Source organism: Carcharhinus amblyrhynchos, unplaced genomic scaffold, assembly GCF_965287045.1.
Source record: "Carcharhinus amblyrhynchos unplaced genomic scaffold, sCarAmb.v2.hapA scaffold_633, whole genome shotgun sequence".
Classification (NCBI taxonomy): domain Eukaryota; kingdom Metazoa; phylum Chordata; class Chondrichthyes; order Carcharhiniformes; family Carcharhinidae; genus Carcharhinus; species Carcharhinus amblyrhynchos.
The window spans coordinates 37,499-64,295 of record NW_027650373.1 but is presented as its reverse complement, the minus strand read 5'-3'; the positions used below and the strand labels follow the sequence as shown (position 1 = coordinate 64,295).

The following is a 26,797-nucleotide window of genomic DNA, read 5'->3' as shown; positions in this document are numbered from 1 at the left end:
CCCTCCCTCTGGAATCATTTCACAGATACCCCTCCCTCCCCCTCAACCACATTCCTCTCCACCCCCCCCCCACCCTCACTTCCTCCTACCACACCCCCTCCCCTCCCCTCCCCTCCAAAATCATTTCTCTCCCCCCCCCCCCCCCCTCCGCGGACCCCAGATGGAAGGTGAGTAAATGTATTTCTTTCTGTGCCGGATCACAGGGTAGTCTCTGCCTAACCGGTAACCCTGAATACATTCTTACCTCAGTCCTGGAACAATAACAGCAGCCAGGAACCAGGGCACGGGAGGGCTTTCTGTCTCTCTTGTATTTCTGCTTGTGTGTTTGCTGGTCCCTCCCCTGTCTGGGGCCCCACTTGTGAACTGACTTCCTTTTTTTCAGAAACACAGTCGTTTCTCAGAGTGTGTCTGTCTTGTTAGTGGGGAAGATGTGTTTGATTCGGAAGGTGAGGGACTTAACTCCCCCCCCCACCCCCCCGGCTGATTCCTGGTCTCTGGGTTACCCAGATAGCTGGGAAGCAATGATTTAGCAGGGGAGTCCCAGGGCTTGTGTGAGAGTGTGTGTGTGTTTGTGTTTGTGTGTTTGTGTGTTTGTGAGTGTTTGTGTTTGTGTGTGTGAGTGTTTGAGTGTGTGTGTGTGTTTGTGAGTATGTGAGTGTTTGTGGTGTGTGTGTGTGTATTCATAGATCATAGAATCCTTACAGTACACAAAGAGGCCATTCAGCCCAACTGGCCTGAACCGACCGCAATCCCATGAGACACAGGAACAGAATGAGGCCACTCGGCCCATCGAGTCTGTTCAATTGTGATTGATATTTTTCTCACCCAGACCCCATTGCCGTAACCCACACACATTTACCCTGCTAATCCCCCTCACACTAAGGGGCAACTTAGCACGGCCAATCCAAATAATCCGCATGTATTTCGGACTCTGGGAGGAAACCGGAGCATCCGGAGGAAACCCACGCAGACACGGGGAGAACATGCAGACTCCACACCAACAGTGACCCGAGCCAGGAATCAAACCCGGGTCCCTGGCGCTGTGAGGCAGCAGTGTTAACCCACTGTGTCACCGTGCCCCCGGGAATCGAACCCGGGTCCCTGGCTCTGTGAGACAGCAGTGTTAACCCACTGTGTCACCGTGTCCCCGGGAATCGAACCCGGGTCCCTGGCGCTGTGAGGCAGCAGTGTTAACCCACTGTGTCACCGTGTCCCCGGGAATCGAACCCGGGTCCCTGGCTCTGTGAGACAGCAGTGTTAACCCACTGTGTCACCGTGTCCCCGGGAATCGAACCCGGGTCCCTGGCGCTGTGAGACAGCAGTGTTAACCCACTGTGTCACCGTGCCCCCGGGAATCGAACCCGGGTCCCTGGCGCTGTGAGACAGCAGTGTTAACCCACTGTGTCACCGTGCCCCCGGGAATCGAACCCGGGTCCCTGGCGCTGTGAGACAGCAGTGTTAACCCACTGTGTCACCGTGTCCCCGGGAATCGAACCCGGGTCCCTGGCTCTGTGAGACAGCAGTGTTAACCCACTGTGTCACCGTGCCCCCGGGAATCGAACCCGGGTCCCTGGCGCTGTGAGACAGCAGTGTTAACCCACTGTGTCACCGTGCCCCCGGGAATCGAACCCGGGTCCCTGGCTCTGTGAGACAGCAGTGTTAACCCACTGTGTCACCGTGCCCCCGGGAATCGAACCCGGGTCCCTGGCTCTGTGAGACAGCAGTGTTAACCCACTGTGTCACCGTGCCCCCGGGAATCGAACCCGGGTCCCTGGCTCTGTGAGACAGCAGTGCTAACCCACTGTGTCACCGTGCCCCCGGGAATCGAACCCGGGTCCCTGGCACTGTGAGACAGCAGTGTTAACCCACTGTGTCACCGTGCCCCCGGGAATCGAACCCGGGTCCCTGGCTCTGTGAGACAGCAGTGCTAACCCACTGTGTCACCGTGCCCCCGGGAATCGAACCCGGGTCCCTGGCTCTGTGAGACAGCAGTGTTAACCCACTGTGTCACCGTGCCCCTGGGAATCGAACCCGGGTCCCTGGCGCTGTGAGACAGCAGTGTTAACCCACTGTGTCACCGTGCCCCCGGGAATCGAACCCGGGTCCCTGGCGCTGTGAGGCAGCAGTGTTAACCCACTGTGTCACCGTGTCCCCGGGAATCGAACCCGGGTCCCTGGCTCTGTGAGACAGCAGTGTTAACCCACTGTGTCACCGTGTCCCCGGGAATCGAACCCGGGTCCCTGGCTCTGTGAGGAAGCAGTGTTAACCCACTGTGTCACCGTGCCCCCGGGAATCGAACCCGGGTCCCTGGCGCTGTGAGACAGCAGTGTTAACCCACTGTGTCACCGTGTCCCCGGGAATCGAACCCAGGTCCCTGGCGCTGTGAGACAGCAGTGTTAACCCACTGTGTCACCGTGCCCCCGGGAATCGAACCCGGGTCCCTGGCGCTGTGAGACAGCAGTGTTAACCCACTGTGTCACCGTGTCCCCGGGAATCGAACCCGGGTCCCTGGCTCTGTGAGACAGCAGTGTTAACCCACTGTGTCACCGTGCCCCCGGGAATCGAACCCGGGTCCCTGGCTCTGTGAGGAAGCAGTGTTAACCCACTGTGTCACCGTGCCCCCGGGAATCGAACCCGGGTCCCTGGCGCTGTGAGACAGCAGTGTTAACCCACTGTGTCACCGTGTCCCCGGGAATCGAACCCGGGTCCCTGGCGCTGTGAGACAGCAGTGTTAACCCACTGTGTCACCGTGTCCCCGGGAATCGAACCCGGGTCCCTGGCTCTGTGAGACAGCAGTGTTAACCCACTGTGTCACCGTGTCCCCGGGAATCGAACCCGGGTCCCTGGCGCTGTGAGACAGCAGTGTTAACCCACTGTGTCACCGTGTCCCCGGGAATCGAACCCGGGTCCCTGGCTCTGTGAGACAGCAGTGTTAACCCACTGTGTCACCGTGCCCCCGGGAATCGAACCCGGGTCCCTGGCGCTGTGAGGCAGCAGTGTTAACCCACTGTGTCACCGTGCCCCCGGGAATCGAACCCGGGTCCCTGGCGCTGTGAGGCAGCAGTGTTAACCCACTGTGTCACCGTGCCCCCGGGAATCGAACCCGGGTCCCTGGCGCTGTGAGACAGCAGTGTTAACCCACTGTGTCACCGTGCCCCCGGGAATCGAACCCGGGTCCCTGGCTCTGTGAGACAGTAAAAAGTCTGACAACACCAGGTTTCAGTCCAACCGATTTATTTGATAGTAAACTCACTAGCTTTCGGGGTTATCCCCTTCGTCAGGTGAATGGAGAGTTCTGGCCTCAGACAGAGCATATAAAGCACAGACAGTTTAGAGATTACTGATTAAAATGCGAATCCTTCTGCTTTCTTGCATCTCTTTAAAAACTTGATGTCTGTGTCGATATGCGCAATCTTCTTGGAGATCCTCTCCACTTGGATCCGGCAGTTTGCGGTGTCGATAGTAGTCATGATGTGGGTATGCCGGCGTTGGACTGGCGTAAACACAGTAAAAAGTCTGTGTTAACCCACAGTGCCACCGTGCCCCCGGGAATCGAACCCGGGTCCCTGGCTCTGTGAGACAGCAGTGTTAACCCACTGTGTCACCGTGCCCCCGGGAATCGAACCTGGGTCCCTGGCTCTGTGAGACAGCAGTGTTAACCCACTGTGTCACCGTGCCCCCGGGAATCGAACCCGGGTCCCTGGCTCTGTGAGACAGCAGTGTTAACCCACTGTGTCACCGTGCCCCCGGGAATCGAACCCGGGTCCCTGGCTCTGTGAGACAGCAGTGTTAACCCACTGTGTCACCGTGTCCCCGGGAATCGAACCTGGGTCCCTGGCGCTGTGAGACAGCAGTGTTAACCCACTGTGTCACCGTGCCCCCGGGAATCGAACCCGGGTCCCTGGCGCTGTGAGACAGCAGTGTTAACCCACTGTGTCACCGTGCCCCCGGGAATCGAACCCGGGTCCCTGGCTCTGTGAGACAGCAGTGTTAACCCACTGTGTCACCGAGTCCCCGGGAATCGAACCCGGGTCCCTGGCTCTGTGAGGCAGCAGTGTTAACCCACTGTGTCACCGTGCCCCCGGGAATCGAACCCGGGTCCCTGGCTCTGTGAGACAGCAGTGTTAACCCACTGTGTCACCGTGCCCCCGGGAATCGAACCCGGGTCCCTGGCGCTGTGAGACAGCAGTGTTAACCCACTGTGCCATTATACTCTTGACCCAGAAGTTTGAGAGTTTAAGTCCCACACGCTCCCAGTGCACAGTAGCCATGTGTTCAAACATGTCTACATGTGGGGAGAGCGGGCTCTGAGAAATGGGGGCCTTTAAGATGACTGTGAGGGGATGTGTTCAGAGCAGACCTGCTGACATGTTTTGTACAGAAGGTTGTGGAATGTATTTTTTTACAGATGGTGATCGAGGGACACAGCAGGTTAAATAGAAGTTCTATGGAGGGCTTTTTGGACAAACAGCATGGATTGGAAGGGCAGAATGGTCAGTCTGAGGCATCGGTTGGGATAGGTTTACAATCAGAGGTTGGTGGGTGTAAACCCCTCAGAACGAACTGGACCCATACACAGGCTCACCAGTGGGAGCTGAGGGAGCGCCGCACTGTGGGGAGGGTCAGTGCTGAGGGAGTGCCACATTGTGGGGAGGGTCAGTGCTGAGGGAGTGCCGCACTGTGGGAGGGTCAGTGCTGAGAGAGCGCCGCACTGTGGGAGGGTCAGTGCCGAGGGAGCGCCGCACTGTGGGAGGGTCAGTGCCGAGGGAGCGCCGCACTGTGGGAGGGTCAGTGCCGAGGGAGCGCCGCACTGTGGGAGGGTCAGTGCTGAGGGAGCGCCGCACTGTGGGAGGGTCAGTGCCGAGGGAGCGCCGCACTGTGGGAGAGTCAGTGCCGAGGGAGCGCCGCACTGTGGGAGGGTCAGTGCCGAGGGAGCGCCGCACTGTCACTGGGAGTGTTTGATGGGGGGCACACTGTAGAGGGAGCTTTACTCTGTATCTAACCCTGTGCTGTACCTGTCCTGGGAGTGTTTGATCGGGGGACAGTGTAGAGGGAGCTTTACTCTGTATCTAACCCCATGCTGTACCTGTCCTGGGAGTGTTTGATGGGGGGACAGTGTAGAGGGAGCTTTACTCTGTATCTAACCCCGTGCTGTACCTGTCCTGGGAGTGTTTGATGGGGGGACAGTGTAGAGGGAGCTTTACTCTGTATCTAACCCTGTGCTGTACCTGTCCTGGGAGTGTTTGATGGGGGACAGTGTAGAGGGAGGTTTACTTCCTTTGGATAGATAAATCCCCGGGACCTGATGAAGTGTATCCCAGGATGTTGTGGGAGGCTAGGGAGGAAATTGCGGGTCCCCTAGCCGAGATATTTGAATCATCGATAGTCACGGGTGAGGTGCCTGAAGGTTGGAAAGTGGGAAATGTGGTGCCTTTGTTTAAAAAGGGCTGCAGGGAAAACCCTGGGAATTACAGACCAGTGAGCCCCACATCTGTAATGGGTAAAATGTTGAGAGACAGGATCTACAGCTATTGAGAGATGCAAGGTCTGATTAGGGACAGTCAGTGTGGCTTTGTGAGTGGAAAAACATGTTTCACAGTTTTGATTGAGTTTTCTGAAGCAGTAAACAAGAAGGTAGATGCGGGCAGTGCAGTTGATGTTGTCTACATGGACTTCAGCAAGACCTTGACAAGGTACCACATGGTAGGTTGTTGCAAAAGTTAAATCTCACGGGATCCAGGGTGGGGTATCTGAATGGATACAAAATTGGTTTCTTGACAGAAGCCAGAGGGTGGTTGTAGAGAGTTGTTTTTCCAAACTGGAGGCCTGTGACCAGCGGTGTGCCTCAGGGATCAGTGCTGGGTTCACTGTTATTTGTCATTTATATTAATGATTTGGATGAGAATATAGGGGGCATGGTTAGTAAGTTTGCAGATGACACCAAGATTGGTGGCATGGTGGAATTGAAGAAGGTTATCTCCAATTGCAACAGGATCTTGATCAATTGGGCCAGTGGGCTGACGAATGGCAGATGGAGTTTAATTTAGATAAATGCGAGGTGATGCATTTTGGTAGATTGAACCAGGGCAGGACTCGCTCAGTTAATGGTAGGGCACTGGGGAGAGTTACAGAACAAAGAGATTCAGGGGTACAGGTTCATAGCTCCTTGAAAGTGGAGTCCCAGGTGGACAGAGTGGTGAAGAAGGCATTCAGCATGCTTGGTTTCATTGGTCAGAACATTGAATACAGGAGCTGAGACGTCTTGTTGAAGTTGTACAAGACATTGGTAAGGCCACACTTGGAATACTGTGTACAGTTCTGGTCACCCTATTATAGAAAGGATATTATTAAACTAGAAAGAGTGCAGAAAAGATTTACTAGGATGTTACCGGGACTTGATGGTTTGAGTTATAAGGAGAGGCTGGATAGACTGGGACTTTTTTCCCTGGAGCGTAGGAGGCTGAGGGATGATCTTATAGAGATCTGTAAAATAATGAGGGGCACAGATCAGCTAGATAGTCAATATCTTTTCCCAAAGGTAGGGGAGTCTAAAACTAGAGGGCAGAGGTTTAAGGTGAGAGGGGAGAGATACAAAAGGGTCCAGAGGGGCAATTTTTTCACACAGAGGGTGATGAGTGTCTGGAACGAGCTGCCAGAGGCAGTAGTAGAGGTGGGTACAATTCTGTCTTTTAAAAAGTGTTTAGACAGTTACATGGGTAAGATGGGTATAGAGGGATATGGGCCAAATGCAGGCAATTGGGATTAGCTTTAGGGTTTAAAAAATAAAGGGCGGCATGGACAAGTTGGGCCGAAGGGCCTGTTTTTATCATGTAAACCTCCATGACCTCTACGTATCTAACCCCGTGCTGTACCTGTCCTGGGAGTGTTTGATGGGGGACAGTGTAGAGGGAGCTTTACTCTGTATCTAACCGCGTGCTGTACCTGTCCTGGGAGTGTTTGATGGGGGGACAGTGTAGAGGGAGCTTTACTCTGTATCTAACCCTGTTGACTAGGTGAGACATGAGAAGCTATGAGGAGTAAGCTGGAGCTTGTGGACTGGTCAGGATATATAAGTGGACCAGTTGTGAGTTGATTAACCTGAGACTCTTGGACGCTCTCAATCTGACCCCTGATAATTTTGAGACCCTGTCTCCCTCCCTGACCATGGAGAACTTTTCAATTTAGTGTCATTGTCCTTTAACCTCAGTCATTCTCCAACAGATAGCACTGCTGTCTGACTGACTGCCCTTACTGTTCACCTGTATAAACCACTGGGGGGAAATGTCGCTGGTCTGATTTGCAAGTTTGCGGCTGAGACTAAGGTTGGCGGAGTTCCGGACAGTGAGGGAGATTGTCAGAGGATGCAGCAGGACTGAGATAGGCTGGAAAATCGGGCGGAGAAATGGCAGATGGAATTTAATCCGGAGAAACGCGAGGCGATGCATTTTGTTCCATCCAATTCAGGAGGGACCCAGAAAATAAATGGTAGAACCATCAGGAGCGTGGACACACCGAGAGGTCTGGGAATACAGGTCCACAGATCCTTAATAGTGGCTGCGCAGGTGGGAATGGTGGTGAGGAAAGTATACGGCATGCTTGTCTTCATTGGACAGGGCATCGAGTTGGCAAATGATGTTACAGTTGTATAAAATGTTCGGCCACGTTTGGAATACTGTGTCCAGTTCTGGTCACCACACTACCAGAAGCTAATGGAGGCTTTGGAGAGGGTACAGAAAAGGTTTACCAGGGTGTTGCCTGGTATGGAAGGTATTAGCTATGAGGAGAGGTTGGAGAAACTGGGATTATTCTTCCTGGAAAGACAAAGGCTGAGGGGGCAACCTGATTAGAAGTTTATAGAATTATGCGGGGTATAGATAGGGTGAACAGTTGGAAGCTTTTCCCCAGAGTGGAAATGACAATTACAAGGGGGCAGAAGTTCAGGATAAGCGGGGGGGAAGGTTCAGTGGAGATGTACGGGGAAAGGTTTTCACACTGAGGGTGGTGGGGGCACTGCCAGGTGAGGCGGTTCAGGCATGTACATTAGCCACACTTAAGACTTACCTGGACAGACACATGAACAGATGGGGTATAGAGGGATACGGGTGGTTGGTCTCGATAGGACAACATGATCAGTGCAGGCTGGGAGGGCCGAAGGGCCTGGTTCCTGTGCTGTACTGTTCTTTGTTCTTGGTTCTTGTTCACTGCCCTCTGACTGACTGCCAATATTTTTCGAACTGGCGCCCGGCTCGGGTCTCTGTCTGTGTGGAGCCTGCACATTCTCCCCGTGTCTGCGTGGGTTTCCTCTGGGTGCTCCGGTTTCCTCCCACAGTCCGAAAGATGTGCGGGTTAGGTTGATTGGCCGTGCTAAACTGCCCCTCAGTGTCCCGGGATGTGGAGGTTGAAGGATTAGCGGGATAGGAGCGGGTTGTTGTTGGTGTAGTGTCGATGGGCCAAATGGCCTCCTTCCTCATGATATGGATTCTACATTACCTGTAGGACCACGGAGATCAGGGGCATGGGGGGGTGTGAGCAGGGTCACCACTGCTTGTGGACAGTAACAGCACCCCCCCCACCCAGCACACACGCTTCACGATCCTGAATTCTAGAACTGTCCAGAGCGTACCCTGGGGGCAGTTAGAGATCTACAACAACTACTGGCATTTATATAGTGCCAGACGTAGGTGCGGACCCACATAACAGAGAGGCAATGAGAAGTTCGGTCAAAGAGGTCACCTTCGAGGAAGTATGCGGGATTTAGGGAGGGAATTCCAGAGCTCAGACCTTGTTGGGTTGGGGGGGGGAGGAGGAGAGAATGTTTTGATTTGATTTATTATTGTAACATGTGTTAACATACAGTGAAAGGTATTGTTTCCTGCGCGCTATACAGACAAAGCATACCGTTCATAGAGAAGGAAAGGAGAGGGTGCAGAATGTAGTGTTACAGTCACAGCGAGGGTGTAGAGAAAGATCAACTTAATGCGAGGTAGGTCCGTTCAAAAGTCTGACAGCAGCAGGGAAGAAGCTGTTCTTGAGTCGGTCGGTACGGGACCTCAGACTTTTGTCGCTTTTTCCCGATGGAAGAAGGTGGAAGAGAGAATGTCCGGGGTGTGTGGGGTTCTTGATTATACAGGCTGCTTTTCCCGAGGCAGCGGGAAGTGTAGACAGAGTCAATGGATGGGAGGCTGGTTTGTGTGATGGATTGGGCTACATTGAAGACTCTTTGTAGTTCCTTGTGGTCTTGGGCAGAGCAGGAGCCCAGACCAAGCTGTGATACAACCAGAAAGGATGCTTTCTATGGGGCATCTGTAAAAGTTGGTGAGAGTCGTAGCAGACATGCCAAATTTCCTTAGTCTTCTGAGAAAGTAGATGCGTTGGTGGGGCTTTCTTTACTATAGCTATGTTCACAATCTTTTGTAGTTTCTTGCGAATTCTGGGGGTGGGGTGGTGGTGGTGATGGTGTGTGTGTGTGGGTGTGTGGGTGTGGTGGTGGGTTGTGGATTGTGGATGGGCAAAGAGACCAGATTTCGGGAAGTGCAGAGACCTCAGGAGGTTGGAGGAGGTCACGGGGATAGGGAGGGGAGTTGGCAAGGGGTTCCCGGAGGGATTTGAGGATTGTAAAGTAGATTCCTTGATCAGAAGTTTGGGAGGTTTGTTCTGTGAGAAAGCCAGCCGGGTATCACAGCAGTTTGCAACTTGAAGATGTCGTCCGAGAGAGAGAGAGACAGAAAGGGAGGGAAACACCTTCTGGAGTAACCTTACCTTCTTCCTTTTCTCCCCCTCTGTCCCTGTAGGGTTTCAGATAGGGCTCCAACCATGGAACTCCTCTGTCAGTGCTGGTAAGTCTGCAACAAACTTCTCAATAACATTACAGTGAGGAAGGTTTTCACAGCTCACAGAGGGATTTGGACCAGCCAGGAAAATGGCAGATGGGGTTTAATGCAGACGAGTGTGAGATACTGCACTTTGGAAGGACAAACCAAGGTAGAACATACAGGGTAAATGGTAGGACTCTGAAGAGTGCAGGAGAACAGAGGGATCTGGGAATACAGATACAGAATTCCCTAAAAGTGGTGTCACAGGTGGATAGGGTCGTAAAGACGGCTTTTGGTACATTGGCCTTTATAAATCAGAGTATTGAGTATAAGAGTTGGATTGTTATGGTGAGGTTGTATAAGACATTGGTGAGGCTGAATTTAGAGTATTGTGTACAGTTTTGGTCACCTCATTACAGGAAGGATATTAATAAAATTGAAAGAGTGCAGAGAAGGTTCACAAGGATGTTACCGGGATTTGAGAAGCTGAGTTACGGAGAGAGATTGAATAGGTTAGGACTTTATTCCCTGGGGAATGAGGGGAGATTTGATAGTGGTGTATAAGATTTTGATGGGTATCGATAGAGTGAATGCAAGCAGGCTTTTTCCACTGAGGCTAGGGGAGGAAAAAAACTAGAGGGTATGGGTGAAGGGGGAAAAGTTTAAAGGGAATATTAGGGGGGGGGGATTCTCCACGCAGAGAGTGGTGGGAGTGTGGAATGAGCTGCCGGATAAAGTTGTAAATGTGGGCTCACTTTTAGGAAAAGCTTGGACAGTGAATGGATGAGAGGGGTGTGGGGGGGGATATGGGCCGGGTGAGATGAGAGGGTGTGGGGGGGGGGGATATGGGCCGGGTGAGATGAGAGGGTGTGGGGGGGGGATATGGGCCGGGTGAGATGAGAGGGGTGTGGGGGGGGATATGGGCCGGGTGAGATGAGAGGGGTGTGGGGGGGGGGATATGGGCAGGGTGAGATGAGAGGGTGTGGGGGGGTGGATATGGGCCGGGTGAGATGAGAGGGGTGTGGGGGGGGATATGGGCTGGGTGAGATGAGAGGGTGTGGGGGGGGGATATGGGCCGGGTGAGATGAGAGGGGTGTGGGGGGGGATATGGGCCGGGTGAGATGAGAGGGTGTGGGGGGGGGGATATGGGCCGGGCGCAGGTCAGTGGGACAAGGCAGGAAAATGGTACAGCACAGACAGGAAGGGCCGAATGGCCTGTTTCTGAGCTGGAATGTTCTGTGGTTCGATGGTTAGTCTTTGACGGGACTCGGGCCTCTCTGAGTGGGCGCGTGCCGGATGAATCTATTGGAATTCTTTGAGGGTGTGATGATTGGAGCAGAGCCAGTGGTTGTGGTTTATTTACCGTGCGGCCCTGCGCTCCGGTTACTCGCTCTTTCCAGGCTGTTGGTTTTACGCTCAGTGTTTATTCTTGTATTTGTGCCAGCAGCTCCCTACATCCGCATCCTGGAACAGCCCAAGCAGCGAGGGATGCGTTTCCGGTACAAGTGTGAGGGGCGCTCGGCTGGGAGCATCCCCGGGGAGAAGAGTACGGACAGTACCAGGACGTACCCCGCCATCGAGGTAAGGTGGCAGGCCGAGGGACTGCCCGTCTGCCTCTCCCCCTACCTCCCTTCCCCTCCCCCCCCCCCCCCCCCCCCTTACCTGCTGCCTCGCCCTCCCGGCCCCTCCTCGTCCTCCCGGCCCCTCCTCGCCCTCCCCGCCCCTCCTCGCCTCCCGCTTCCCAACACAATCCACTCCGAGCTCTGGTTTAGACAGTTGATGCTCTGTGTCCCCCCACCCCCCGCCCCCACTGCTCCGCAGACCTGACCTCAAGCCCCCAGCACTGCACCCAGGGAGTGCTGCACTGTCGGAGGTCACAGTGGGTTAGCGCTGCTGTCTCACAGCGCCCAGGTTCACACAGTGGGTTAGCACTGCTGTCTCACAGTGCCCAGGGACCCGGGTTCACACAGTGGGTTAGCGCTGCTGTCTCACAGCGCCCAGGGACCCGGGTTCACACAGTGGGTTAGCACTGCTGTCTCACAGTGCCCAGGGACCCGGGTTCACACAGTGGGTTAGCACTGCTGTCTCACAGCGCCCAGGGACCCGGGTTCACACAGTGGGTTAGCGCTGCTGTCTCACAGCGCCCAGGGACCCGGGTTCACACAGTGGGTTAGCGCTGCTGTCTCACAGTGCCCAGGGACCCGGGTTCACACAGTGGGTTAGCGCTGCTGTCTCACAGTGCCCAGGGACCCGGGTTCACACAGTGGGTTAGCACTGCTGTCTCACAGCGCCCAGGGACCCGGGTTCACACAGTGGGTTAGCACTGCTGTCTCACAGCGCCCAGGGACCCGGGTTCACACAGTGGGTTAGCGCTGCTGTCTCACAGTGCCCAGGGACCCGGGTTCACACAGTGGGTTAGCGCTGCTGTCTCACAGTGCCCAGGGACCCGGGTTCGATTCCCAGCTTGGGTCACTGTCTGTGTGGAGTTTGCACATTCTCCCCGTGTCTCTGTGGGTTTCCTCCGGGTGCTCCGCTTTCCTCCCATAGTCTGAAAGACGTGCTGGTTAGGGTGCTAAATTCTCCCTCAGTGTAACCCGAACAGGAGTGTGGATGACTAGGGGATTTTTACAGTAACTTCATTGCAGTGTTAATGTCAGCCTGTTTGCGATGAATAAATCAAAAAGAAAGAGGTTTACAGCATGGAAACAGGCCCTTCGGGCCAACTTCTCCATGCTGCCCTTTTTTTTAAACCGTGAAGCTAATCCCAATTGCCCACATTTACCCCATATCCCTCTATACCCATCTTACCCATGGAACTGTCTAAATGCTTTTTAAAAGACAAAATTGTACCCACCTCTACTACTCCCTCTGGCAGCTTGTTCCAGACACTCACCACCCTCTGTGAAAAAATTGCCCCTCTGGACCCTTTTGTATCTCTCCCTCTCACCTTAAACCTCTGCCCTCTAGTTTTAGACTCCCCTACCTTTGGGAAAAGATATTGATTATCTAGCTGATCTGTGTCCCTCATTATTTTATAATCTCTATAAGATTTGATTTATTAATGTGACATGTATTAATACACAGTGAAAAGTATTATTTCTTGCACGTTATACAGACAAAGCATACTGTTCATAGAGAAGGAAAGGAGACAGTGCAGAATGTAGTGTTACAGTCACAGCGAGGGTATAGAGAAAGATCAACTTAATGTGAGGTAGGTCCATTCAAAAGTCTGACAGCAGCAGGGAAGAAGCTGTTCTTGAGTCGGTTAGTCCGTGATCTCAGACTTTTGTATCTTTTTCCTGATGGAAGAAGGTGGAAGAGAGAATGTCCGGGGTGCGTGGGGTCCTTAATTATGCTGGCTGCTTTTCCCGAGGCAGCGGGAAGTGTAGACAGAGTCAATGGATGGGAGGCTGGTTTGTGTGATGGATTGGGCTACATTCACAACCTTTTGTAGTTCCTTGCGGTCTCGGGCAGAGCAGGAGCCCAGACCAAGCTGTGATACAACCAGAAAGAATGCTTTCTGTGGGGCATCTGTAAAAGAATTTGTGGAATTCACTACCACAGAAAAAGATTAAGGCCAAAACACAGGTTTCAGGAAGGAATTAGACGTACTTCTTGCGGCTAAAGGAATATGAGGGAGTGGGGGCTAGAATCTGAATATTCAATTCGATTCTCTCTTCCACCTTCTTCCATCGGGAAAAAGATACAAAAGTCTGAGGTCACGTACCGACCGACTCAAGAACAGCTTCTTCCCTGCTGCTGTCAGACTTTTGAATGGACCTACCTTGCATTAAGCTGATCTTTCTCCACACCCTCGCTGTGACTGTAACACTACATTCTGCACACTCTCCTTTCCTTCTCTATGAACAGTATGCTTTGTCTGTATAGTGTGCAAGAAATAATACTTCTCACTGTATCCCAATAAATGTGACAATAATAAAATCAAATATGATCAAAATGAAACAGGCTCGAAGGACTGAATGGCCTCCTCCTGCTTTCTATGTATCTGGGTCAACGTGAGCTGGGTAAGCTGTCATTAATCACGTCTCCTGTGTGTGTGTGTGCGTGTCCTTGTGTGTGTGTGTTTCTTACAGATTGTGAACTATGTGGGACAAGCCAGGATCCGTATCTGCCTGGTAACCAAAAAGGAGCCGTATAAACCTCACCCTCACGACCTGGTGGGCAAAGATTGCAAGGACGGTTACTACGAGGCTGACCTGCCCGCACGGAGTATCCACAGGTCAGTATGTGAGCGAGGTGGGGGCGGAGCGAGGAGAGGGGCGGGCGGGTGGTTGGGGGAGGAGATGAGAAACTCCAGGATAGAGAGAGGAGGGGGAGGGGGTACCAAATTGTCATGGAGCCAGTGACGGCGGGGTGGTGGGGGGGGGCGGTCTGTGTCCCCTGTGTCCCTTAAAGAGATTTTTTTTTTAATCATGTTCTCTGCAACTTTGTAGTTGTTTTTATTGTTGCCAAACTGTCCTCTTATTGCTGGGGTGTTAGCTTTTTTATTACTGTCACATGTAAGCTTACGTGAAGTTACTGTGAAAATCCCTCAATTGCCCACACTCCGGCGCCTGTCCAGGTTACACTGAGGGGGAATTTAGCACCTAACCAGCACGTCTTTCAGACTGTGGGAGGAAACCGGAGCACCCGGAGGAAACCCATGCAGACACGGGGAGAACGTGCAAACTCCACACAGACAGTGACCCAAGCCAGGAATTGAACCGTTTGATGGGCACCCATCCGCGAGCATTCCGTCCCCACCACACCGACACACAGTGCCAGCAGTGAGTACCATCTACAAGATGCACTGCAGTGACTCACCAAGGCTCCTTCAACAGCACCTCCCAAACCCACCACCTCTAACACCCAGAGGGACTCGGGCGGGGTGGGGGGGGGGCAGCAGACACGTGGGGAATGGAACCTGGGTTCCTGGCACCGTGAGGCAGTGGTGCTAACCCACTGTGCCACCACGTCCTGGGGTACTTTCCGGAATTTTTATGACCCTAGATTGTGAGGGGGTAGAATGATTGACAGGTGAGGTGACGGGATGACTTGCCTTTTGAATTTTAGATTGCAGTTTTAGTTTAGAAGTGTGTTTGGGCATCAGACTGAAAGCAGTGTGTCTCTCTCCCTGGGATTGGAAACTGTTGGCTAGCTGGAAGCAAGGCTTCTCGCCCTCCTGGAGTGAAAATTCTGCTGTTTGTGGTTTGCTAGCTAGTACTGCGAGTCTCTCTCACTCCCTGGTGTTTTAGGAAGTTCTGACTTCCAAGCTTGTGTGTGCATCAAGAGAACTACAGTATTCAACCAAAGTTCCAGCCTCACGTGAGCATTGGTGTTTTCTGTGCTAAACCTGTGGCAGGGGTTTTGTTTAAGGGGGTTTGTTTGGTTGGAACATTTTATCTATTTGTCAAGGGTTACACAATATCACAGTTGTTCTTTTTCCCGCCTTGTTTGTAATTGGTAGAAGTTATTGCGAAATGTATTCTGAAAGGAATTTTGGTAAAAGCTCTCCACTGGGTCATTTGGATCATACCTGAAGTGAAAGATATGCTGATTCTAGCCAAATTGAAATTGCAGATTTCGTAAAGTACTGAGGAGTTACCGGGCTGAATTATAACAGATCGTAGAGGGAGAGTGTGAGTGTTACTCGCTCGGTGTGTGTGGGCACGCACACGCGTGCAATGAGGCAATGGTTAGAGATTGTTGAGCTGCCTTCCCACGTGACCAGTTTGTGTCTCTTCTTGTCCATTCACTCTCTCTCTCTCTCTGTTTCAGTTTCCAGAACCTGGGCATTCAGTGTGTGAAGAAACGAGAGGTGGCATTGGCCATCCAGAGCCGGATCAACAAGAATGTTAATCCCTTCAACAGTGAGTACCTCGAGGACGGAAAGAGCTGGACAAAACTGCTGTTGACGTTGATTTGATTCATTATGTATCGGGATACAAAGCATACCATTCATAGAGAAGGGAAGGAGAGGGTGCAGAATGTAGAGTTACAGTCACAGCGAGGGTGTACAGAAAGATCGTCCGTGGTGCAGCACAGTGGGTTAGCACTGCTCCCTCACAGTGCCCAGGGACCCGGGTTCACACAGTGGGTTAGCACTGCTCCCTCACAGTGCCCAGGGACCCGGGTTCACACAGTGGGTTAGCACTGCTCCCTCACAGTGCCCAGGGACCCGGGTTCACACAGTGGGTTAGCGCTGCTGTCTCACAGCGCCCAGGGACCCGGGTTCACACAGGGGGTTAGCGCTGCTGCCTCACAGCGCCCAGGGACCCGGGTTCACACAGTGGGTTAGCACTGCTGTCTCACAGTGCCCAGGGACCCGGGTTCACACAGTGGGTTAGCACTGCTGTCTCACAGTGCCCAGGGACCCGGGTTCACACAGTGGGTTAGCGCTGCTGTCTCACAGCGCCCAGGGACCCGGGTTCACACAGTGGGTTAGCGCTGCTGTCTCACAGCACCCAGGGACCCGGGTTCACACAGTGGGTTAGCACTGCTGTCTCACAGCGCCCAGGGACCCGGGTTCACACAGTGGGTTAGCGCTGCTGTCTCACAGCGCCCAGGGACCCGGGTTCACACAGTGGGTTAGCGCTGCTGTCTCACAGCGCCCAGGGACCCGGGTTCACACAGTGGGTTAGCGCTGCTGCCTCACAGCGCCCAGGGACCCGGGTTCACACAGTGGGTTAGCACTGCTGCCTCACAGCGCCCAGAGACCCGGGTTCACACAGTGGGTTAGCGCTGCTGTCTCACAGCGCCCAGGGACCCGGGTTCACACAGTGGGTTAGCGCTGCTGTCTCACAGCGCCCAGGGACCCGGGTTCACACAGTGGGTTAGCGCTGCTGTCTCACAGCGCCCAGGGACCCGGGTTCACACAGTGGGTTAGCGCTGCTGCCTCACAGCGCCCAGGGACCCGGGTTCACACAGTGGGTTAGCGCTGCTGTCTCACAGCGCCCAGGGACCCGGGTTCACACAGTGGGTTAGCACTGCTCCCTCACAGCGCCCAGAGACCCGGGTTCACACAGTGGGTTAGCGCTGCTGTCTCACAGCGCCCAGGGACCCGGGTTCACACAGTGGGTTAGCGCTGCTGTCTCACAGCGCCCAGGGACCCGGGTTCACACAGTGGGTTAGCGCTGCTGTCTCACAGCGCCCAGGGACCCGGGTTCACACAGTGGGTTAGCGCTGCTGCCTCACAGCGCCCAGGGACCCGGGTTCACACAGTGGGTTAGCGCTGCTGTCTCACAGCGCCCAGGGACCCGGGTTCACACAGTGGGTTAGCACTGCTGTCTCACAGCGCCCAGGGACCCGGGTTCACACAGTGGGTTAGCACTGCTGTCTCACAGCACCCAGGGACCCGGGTTCACACAGTGGGTTAGTGCTGCTGCCTCACAGCACCAGGGACCCGGGTTCGATTCCCGGTTTGGGTCACTGTCTGTGCAGAGTTTGCATGTTCTCCCCGTGTCTGCGTGCGTTTCCTCTGGGTACTCCGGTTTCCTCCCACAGTCCAAAGATGTGCTGACTCGATGCTAAATTCTCCCTCAGTGTAACCCAAACAGGCGCCGGAGTGTGGGCGACTAGGGGATTTTCATAGTAACTTCATTGCAGTGTTAATGTAAGCCTCCTTGTGACTAATAAATAAACTTGAACTTTTACTTTAACTACATTCTGCACCCTCCCCTTTCCTTCTCTATGAATGGTATGCTTTGTCTGTATAGTGTGCAAGAAACAATACTTTTCACTGTGTCCCAATACACGTGACAATAATAAATCAAATCAAACGTCTGTGAGTTTCCTCCGGGTGCTCCTGTTCCCTCCCACAGTCCAAAGATGTGCAGGTTAGGGTGGATTGGCCGTGCTAAATTGCCCCTTAGTGTCAGGGGGATTAGCAGGGTAAATGCGTGGGGTTATGGGGATAGGGTCAGTGTTGATGGGCCAAATGGCCGCCTTCTTCTGCACTGTAGGGATTCTATGATCAACTTAATGTGAGGTAGGTCCATTCAGAAGTCTGACAGCAGCAGGGAAGAAGCTGTTCTTGCGTTGGTTGGTACGTGACCTCAGACTTTTGTATCTTTTTCCCGACGGAAGAAGGTGGAAGAGAGAATGTCCGGGGTGCGTGGGGTCCTTAATTATGCCGGCTGCTTTTCCCGAGGCAGCGGGAAGTGTAGACAGAGTCAATGGATGGGAGGCTGGTTTGTGTGATGGATTGGGCTACATTCACGACCTTTTGTAGTTCCTCGTGGTCTTGGGCAGAGCAGGAGCCCAGACCGAGCTGTGATACAACCAGAAAGGATGCTTTCTATGGGGCATCTGGAATATTCCACCAATTCTGACAGACATGGGGAATTTGATGGAAACTTGTTTGCAGTGTACCTCTTTACAACACAAATAAATAAACTTAACAACTGGGCATCATTTATTGCCCCTCTTTATCTGCCCCTGGAGAAGGGGGTGGGGGAGCCACCATCTTGAACTCACTGCAGTCCCCTTGTGGTGTAGGTACACCCACAGTGCTGTTAGGGAGGGGGTTCCAGGATTGTGATTGGACATCAGTCAGTCCCCGTGTGGTGTAGGTACACCCACAGTGCTGTTAGGGAGGGAGTTCCAGGATTTTGACCCCAGCCACAGTGAAGGAACGGCCGATATATTTCCAAGTCGGGATGGTGAGTGGCTCGGAGGGGGAACTTGCAGGGGGTGGAGTTCCCCATGTGTCTGCTGCCCCCCCTTGTCCTTCTCGGTGGTAGAGGTGGTGGGTTTGGAAGGTACTGTTGAAGGAGTCTTGATGAGTCGCTGCAGTGCATCTTGTAGATGGTACACACTGCTGCCACTGTGTGTCGGTGATGGAGGGAGTGAGTGTTTGTGGTTAGCGTTTCGATCGAGTGGGGCTGCTTTGTCCTGGATGGTGTCGAGCTTCTCGAGTGTTGTTGGGAGCCGCACTCATCCAGGCAAGTGGGGAGTATTCCATCACACTCCTGACCTGTGTCCGAGGTGAGTTACTCTCTGCAGGATTCCCAGTGGACAGGCTTTGGGGGGATTCAGTGATGGTAACCCCCAGGATGTTGATAGTGGGGGGGGATTCAGTGATGGTAACCCCCAGGATGTTGATAGTGGGGGGGATTCAGTGATGGTAACCCCCAGGATGTTGATAGTGGGGGGGGATTCAGTGATGGTAACCCCCAGGATGTTGATAGTGGGGGGGGATTCAGTGATGGTAACCCCCAGGATGTTGATAGTGGGGGGGATTCAGTGATGGTAACCCCCAAGATGTTGATAGTGGGGGGATTCAGTGATGGTAACCCCCAGGATGTTGATAGTGGGGGGGATTCAGTGATGGTAACCCCCAGGATGTTGATAGTGGGGGGGGGGGATTCAGTGATGGTAACCCCCAGGATGTTGATAGTGGGGGGGATTCAGTGATGGTAACCCCCAGGATGTTGATAGTGGGGGGGATTCAGTGATGGTAACCCCCAGGATGTTGATAGTGGGGGGGATTCAGTGATGGTAACCCCCAGGATGTTGATAGTGGGGAGATTCAGTGATGGTAACCCCCAGGATGTTGATAGTGGGGGGATTCAGTGATGGTAACCCCCAGGATGTTGATAATGGGGGGGATTCAGTGATGGTAACCCCCAGGATGTTGATAGTGGGGGGAGATTCAGTGATGGTAACCCCCAGGATGTTGATAGTGGGGAGATTCAGTGATGGTAACCCCCAGGATGTTGATAGTGGGGGGATTCAGTGATGGTAACCCCCAGGATGTTGATAATGGGGGGGATTCAGTGATGGTAACCCCCAGGATGTTGATAGTGGGGGGGATTCAGTGATGGTAACCCCCAGGGTGTTGATAGTGGGGGGGATTCAGTGATGGTAACCCCCAGGGTGTTGATAGTGGGGGGGATTCAGTGATGGTAACCCCCAGGGTGTTGATAGTGGGGGGGATTCAGTGATGGTAACCCCCAGGATGTTGATAGTGGGGGGGATTCAGTGATGGTAACCCCCAGGATGTTGATAGTGGGGGGATTCAGTGATGGTAACCCCCAGGATGTTGATAGTGGGGGGATTCAGTGATGGTAATACTATTATATGTGTGTGTGTGTGTTGCAGTTTCTCCAGAGGAATTGTTGAATGAGACCGAGGAGGATTTGAATGTCGTTCGACTTTGTTTCCAAGTCTTTCTTCCCAATGAGGTTGGAATTTGCAATGTTCCTCTGCTGCCTGTTGTCTCCAATCCAATCTATGACAACCGTAAGTAAGAGAATCCATGTCTCAGCCTCAGACAGAACTTTATTCTGTATCTAACCCCGTGCTGTACCTGTCCTGGGAGTGTTTGATGGGGGGACAGTGTAGAGGGAGCTTTACTCTGTATCTAACCCCGTGCTGTACCTGTCCTGGGAGTGTTTGATGGGGGGACAGTGTAGAGGGAGCTTTACTCTGTATCTAACCCCGTGCTGTACCTGTCCTGGGAGTGTTTGATGGGGGACAGTGTAGAGGGAGCTTTACTCTGTATCTAACCCCGTGCTGTACCTGTCCTGGGAGTGTTTGATGGGGGGACAGTGTAGAGCGAGCTTTACTCTGTATCTAACCCCGTGCTGTACCTGTCCTGGGAGTGTTTGATGTAGAGGGAGATTTATTTTACTGTATAGAGTTTAAAAGCTTTGATATCTTTGATTTCAGGAGCCCCGAATACAGCAGAGTTGAAAATTTGTCGTGTGAACAAGAATTCTGGGAGCTGTAAGGGCGGAGAGGAGATCTTCTTACTCTGTGACAAAGTTCAGAAAGGTGATTTTGAAGATTGGTGTCTGGGGGACAGTATCTCGTGTCTCCCATTGGGAGCACAGCTTGTAAGTGACAGGGGGTGGGTAGGGACAGTGATGTGGAAAGCCATGTGTAACCCCCTCTCTCTCTGTCTCTCTCTCTCTCACTGCCCCGTGATTAGAAGATATCGAGGTGAGGTTCTTCACCAGCGATTGGGAAGGGAAGGGCTCCTTCTCCCAGGCTGATGTGCACCGGCAGGTGGCTATCGTCTTCAAGACCCCACCATACAAGGACCTGTCGCTGAGTCAGCCCGTCACGGTCCACATGCAGCTCCGACGCCCCTCCGACAAGGAAGTTAGTGACGCCATGGAGTTCCAGTACCTCCCGGACGATCGAGGTGAGCGGGAATCTCGACGGGGCACCTCTCGCTGCCCCCCCTCCCCGCGGGGGGGGGGGTACTTCACGGCCAATCAAATACTCCTGTGATGTGCGGCCGCCTTCTTGGCCGAGAGGGGGATGGGCCTTTTGGCCAATGGGGGAGGACGTGGACATTTTGTGCTTGGGGAGATCTCACACCTTGGGTGTTTTTTCTCACGTTGGGTAAGGATCTTGGTCAAAGGGGGCGTGAGCACCTCCAGGACACTGGCACCTGGTGACACTGAGGGAGAATTTAACTTGGTCCAATGCACCCTAACCAGGGTGGGAAAAAACCAGAGCACCCACAGGAAACCCACGCAGACACGGGGAGAATGTGCAGACTCCACACAGACAGTGACCCAAGGCCAGGAATCGAACCCAGGTCCCTGGCGCTGTGAGACAGCAGTGTTAACCCACTGTGTCACCGTGCCCCCGGGAATCGAACCCGGGTCCCTGGCGCTGTGAGACAGCAGTGTTAACCCACTGTGTCACCGTGTCCCCCGGGAATCGAACCCGGGTCCCTGGCTCTGTGAGACAGCAGTGTTAACCCACTGTGTCACCGTGCCCCCGGGAATCGAACCCGGGTCCCTGGCGCTGTGAGACAGCAGTGTTAACCCACTGTGTCACCGTGCCCCCGGGAATCGAACCCGGGTCCCTGGCTCTGTGAGACAGCAGTGTTAACCCACTGTGTCACCGTGTCCCCGGGAATCGAACCCGGGTCCCTGGCGCTGTGAGACAGCAGTGTTAACCCACTGTGTCACCGTGCCCCCGGGAATCGAACCCGGGTCCCTGGCGCTGTGAGACAGCAGTGTTAACCCACTGTGTCACCGTGCCCCCGGGAATCGAACCCGGGTCCCTGGCTCTGTGAGACAGCAGTGTTAACCCACTGTGTCACCGTGCCCCCGGGAATCGAACCCGGGTCCCTGGCTCTGTGAGACAGCAGTGTTAACCCACTGTGTCACCGTGCCCCCGGGAATCGAACCCGGGTCCCTGGCTCTGTGAGACAGCAGTGTTAACCCACTGTGTCACCGTGCCCCCGGGAATCGAACCCGGGTCCCTGGCTCTGTGAGACAGCAGTGTTAACCCACTGTGTCACCGTGCCCCCGGGAATCGAACCCGGGTCCCTGGCTCTGTGAGACAGCAGTGTTAACCCACTGTGTCACCGTGCCCCCGGGAATCGAACCCGGGTCCCTGGCGCTGTGAGACAGCAGTGTTAACCCACTGTGTCACCGTGTCCCCGGGAATCGAACCCGGGTCCCTGGCGCTGTGAGACAGCAGTGTTAACCCACTGTGTCACCGTGCCCCCGGGAATCGAACCCGGGTCCCTGGCTCTGTGAGACAGCAGTGTTAACCCACTGTGTCACCGTGCCCCTGGGAATCGAACCCGGGTCCCTGGCGCTGTGAGACAGCAGTGTTAACCCACTGTGTCACCGTGCCCCCGGGAATCGAACCCGGGTCCCTGGCTCTGTGAGACAGCAGTGTTAACCCACTGTGTCACCGTGCCCCCGGGAATCGAATCCGGGTCCCTGGCTCTGTGAGACAGCAGTGTTAACCCACTGTGTCACCGTGCCCCCGGGAATCGAACCCGGGTCCCTGGCTCTGTGAGGCAGCAGTGTTAACCCACTGTGTCACCGTGTCCCCGGGAATCGAACCCGGGTCCCTGGCGCTGTGAGGCAGCAGTGTTAACCCACTGTGTCACCGTGCCCCCGGGAATCGAACCCGGGTCCCTGGCGCTGTGAGGCAGCAGTGTTAACCCACTGTGTCACCGTGTCCCCGGGAATCGAACCCGGGTCCCTGGCGCTGTGAGACAGCAGTGTTAACCCACTGTGTCACCGTGCCCCCGGGAATCGAACCCGGGTCCCTGGCGCTGAGAGGCAGCAGTGTTAACCCACTGTGTCACCGTGTCCCCGGGAATCGAACCCGGGTCCCTGGCGCTGTGAGACAGCAGTGTTAACCCACTGTGTCACCGTGTCCCCGGGAATCGAACCCGGGTCCCTGGCGCTGTGAGACAGCAGTGTTAACCCACTGTGTCACCGTGCCCCCGGGAATCGAACCCGGGTCCCTGGCTCTGTGAGACAGCAGTGTTAACCCACTGTGTCACCGTGCCCCCGGGAATCGAACCCGGGTCCCTGGCTCTGTGAGACAGCAGTGTTAACCCACTGTGTCACCGTGTCCCCGGGAATCGAACCCGGGTCCCTGGCACTGTGAGACAGCAGTGTTAACCCACTGTGTCACCGTGCCCCCGGGAATCGAACCCGGGTCCCTGGCGCTGTGAGACAGCAGTGTTAACCCACTGTGTCACCGTGTCCCCGGGAATCGAACCCGGGTCCCTGGCACTGTGAGACAGCAGTGTTAACCCACTGTGTCACCGTGCCCCCGGGAATCGAACCCGGGTCCCTGGCTCTGTGAGACAGCAGTGTTAACCCACTGTGTCACCGTGTCCCCGGGAATCGAACCCGGGTCCCTGGCACTGTGAGACAGCAGTGTTAACCCACTGTGTCACCGTGCTGCTCACACGTGCTGTCTAAAGGCTGCTGGGTGGCACTTTGACACGGGGCCATTCTTGGCAGGGTGCTGCTGTGTGAGGGGTGGGAGCTGGGGAGCGGTGTGGTCCCAGGAACAGCAGGTTTGGGGGAGCTGCCTGGCGAATGGAACGTGATGTTGGCTGCCCTGGGCTACACCAGGGGAATCAGTGCTGTCCCAAACATCATCTCTCTCTCTCTTTGTTCCTCCTTTCTTTTAAAACAGATCCATACGGTACCCAGGAAAAGCGGCGCAAGACACACATCGAGTTCATGAACATGCTACAGAAATGTAACCTGCAGGGTGAGGACAGCCTCCTTCCTCCCTTTTCAACTCTGCGGTTCTATTTTAACCTGCCGGGAATGTCTGGGTAATTGTGTGTGTGTGTGTGTGTGTGTGTGTGCGTGCGCGCGCGAGTTATTGGTTGTCAGTCTCGCCTTCCTGAGTTAATTTGTGGCCCCTCTTTCTCTCCCGCACCGCCCCCCCCCCCCTCCGTTCCCCAGGGACGCCCCCCGCTCAGAGGCCGATCGCCACACCCCACCGAGCCGTCGGCAACAGCAGAGGGACAGCCGCCAAGATGTTCGAGAAGATGGAGCCCCGAGGTGCGCTGTCTGTACTTTCCCAGCCCTTTGGTGGGTGGTGGTGGGGGGGGGATTGTGGTGGTGTGGGGGGGTGTTGCGGTGGTCAGGGTGGTGGTGGGGGGGGTCGCGGTGGTGGTGTGGGGGGGTGTTGCGGCGGTCGGGGTGGTGGTGGGGGGGGGTCGCGGTGGTCAGGGTGGTGGTGGGGGGGGGTCGCGGTGGTCAGGGTGGTGGTGGGGGGGGGTCGCGGTGGTCAGGGTGGTGGTGGGGGGGGGTCGCGGTGGTCAGGGTGGTGGTGGGGGGGGGTCGCGGTGGTCAGGGTGGTGGTGGGGGGGGGTCGCGGTGGTCAGGGTGGTGGTGGGGGGGGGTCGCGGTGGTCAGGGTGGTGGTGGGGGGGGGTCGCGGTGGTCAGGGTGGTGGTGGGGGGGGGTCGCGGTGGTCAGGGTGGTGGTGGGGGGGGGTCGCGGCGGTCAGGGTGGTGGTGGGGGGGGGTCGCGGCGGTCAGGGTGGTGGTGGGGGGGGGTCGCGGCGGTCAGGGTGGTGGTGGGGGGGGGTCGCGGCGGTCAGGGTGGTGGTGGGGGGGGGTCGCGGCGGTCAGGGTGGTGGTGGGGGGGTCGCGGCGGTCAGGGTGGTGGTGGGGGGGGTGTTGCGGTGGTCGGGGTGGTGGTGGGGGGATTGTGGATGTTGGGGGGGGGGTCGCAGCAGTCGGGGTGGTGGGGTGGTTGTTATTGGGTGGGGGTGGGGATGTGGTTGTTGTTGGGTGGGGTTGGGGGGGTGGTTGTTGTTGGGCGGGGGGTTGTTGTTGGGCGGGGGGGGTCGTGCGGCACCGTTATGGAGGTTCGGTTGATGAGGGTGGTTGGGGTTGGGGGGGGGGTGGGGGTGGGGGGGGGGTCGTGCGGCACCGTTATGGAGGTTCGGTTGATGAGGGTGGTTGGGGTTGGGGGGGTGTGGGGGTGGGGGGGGGTCGTGCGGCACCGTTATGGAGGTTCAGTTGATGAGGGTGGTTGGGGTTGGGTGGGGGTGCAGGGGGGGGGTCGTGCGGCACCGTTATGGAGGTTCGGTTGACGAGGGTGGTCGGGGTTGGGGGGGGGGTGGGGGTGGGGGGGGGGTCGTGCGGCACCGTTATGGAGGTTCGGTTGATGAGGGTGGTTGGGGTTGGGTGGGGGGTGCGGGGGGGGGGGTCGTGCGGCACCGTTATGGAGGTTCGGTTGACGAGGGTGGTTGGGGTTGGGTGGGGGTGCAGGGGGGGGTCGTGCGGCACCGTTATGGAGGTTCGGTTGATGAGGGTGGTTGGGGTTGGGTGGGGGTGGGGGTGGGGGGGGTCGTGCGGCACCGTTATGGAGGTTCGGTTGACGAGGGTCTCCTTTATTTTCTGTGTCTCTCCAGGCGGGACAGCTCCGGACATCCTGGGAGGTACCGCACTGACCGGACACGGATACCAGCCGCTTGACCGTTACTCGGCCTGCCACCAGCAAGTGCCCGCCCCGGCCCCCCCAGTGCAAGCCCCCGTTCCCCAGCAGCCCTACTATTTGCCCCCGGTGACGGATGCCCGGGCTGGGCCCCTGACCTTTCCCAACAAGGCACCGGACGTGGCCAACGTGTCCAGCACTTTCTCCACCATCGACGTCACCGATCTCTTTGGTGCCTCCTTCCAGCTGGGGCAGGAGGGGGGAGGGGCAGGGGTGGCCCCCGCACCCACCACCACCACCACCGGCGCCGCTGGCACTGGCCTGGTGAAACCGGAGCTGTACCTGGGTGAAGGGCCCCACTCCATGGATCAGTTCCTGGATGAAGCAGCCCTCCTGGGCCAGGAGGGTGAGTGCGTCAGCCTGGGCTCCATCGACACGGTGGATTTCCGTGAGATGCTGCGGCAGGAGATGGCCAACGCCCAGCCTCTGGCACCGTCGGGGGCAGCGGCCAACCCCCCCAGGGCAGTGTTGGCCACGGCGGACTTTGGGCAGGACGCCCTGTCCAGTAACCTGCACGCGAGCACGCTGATGAGTTACTCACCGGACATCCTGAAGTTGATGGCCAGCAGCCAGGAGGAGGAGAAAACACAGGCAGGAGAGGCCAATCTGAACGGGGACCTGGAGTCTGTCACCTTCCTACCCGATAACTCGGAGGATGATCACCTCATGTCTCTCTTTTCCCAAAGCTTTGAGCTGATGAACTCCTCCGAGATTAACAAGATCTACGAGGCCCAATAGGGAGCAGATTCTCCCACTCCCTGCTTCCTTCATCCAGGCCTCCAGCCTCAAGTTCTCATCGTCATCTTCAGTCTCCCTCCCCTCCCCTTCCTTTCCATTCCCCCTTCTCCCTCCGCTTCTTCTCCTCCTCTCTCTTTCTCCCCTCTCTCTCTCCTTCTCCCCCACTCCTTTCTATCTCTCTCTTCCCCCCATCTCCTCTTTGTTCCTTGCTCTCTCTCCCTTTCTCCCCTCCTCCTCTGTCTCTCTCCCTTTCTCCCCTCCTCCTCTGTCTCTCTCCCTTTCTCCCCTCCTCCTCTGTCTCTCTCCCTTTCTCCCCTCCTCCTCTGTCTCTCTCCCTTTCTCCCCTCCTCCTCTGTCTCTCTCCCTTTCTCCCCTCCTCCTCTGTCTCTCTCCCTTTCTCCCCTCCTCCTCTGTCTCTCTCCCTTTCTCCCCTCCTCCTCTGTCTCTCTCCCTTTCTCCCCTCCTCCTCTGTCTCTCTCCCTTTCTCCCCTCCTCCTCTGTCTCTCTC

At 55.6% G+C, this 26,797-nt stretch overlaps 1 protein-coding gene across 3 annotated transcripts; it reads left to right on the top strand.

Moving 5' to 3' along the window:
- The first annotated feature begins 149 nt into the window (after window positions 1-149).
- Window positions 150-26,797, top strand: rela (RELA proto-oncogene, NF-kB subunit a). 3 transcript variants are annotated; one of them, XM_080184242.1, is made up of 11 exons: window positions 150-167; window positions 9,792-9,836; window positions 11,260-11,393; window positions 13,907-14,052; window positions 15,591-15,682; window positions 19,914-20,054; window positions 20,484-20,588; window positions 20,746-20,961; window positions 23,730-23,807; window positions 24,008-24,106; window positions 25,469-26,797. In XM_080184242.1, the coding sequence occupies exons 1-11, from the start codon at window positions 161-163 to the stop codon at window positions 26,287-26,289; spliced, it is 1,884 nt and encodes a 627-aa protein (XP_080040368.1). In that variant the 5' UTR covers window positions 150-160; the 3' UTR covers window positions 26,290-26,797. The 3 variants fall into 3 exon arrangements, with proteins under 3 accessions (XP_080040368.1, XP_080040369.1, XP_080040367.1); XM_080184243.1 differs by having other exon boundaries at window positions 155-167; window positions 11,257-11,393; window positions 20,749-20,961; XM_080184241.1 differs by having other exon boundaries at window positions 155-167; window positions 11,257-11,393.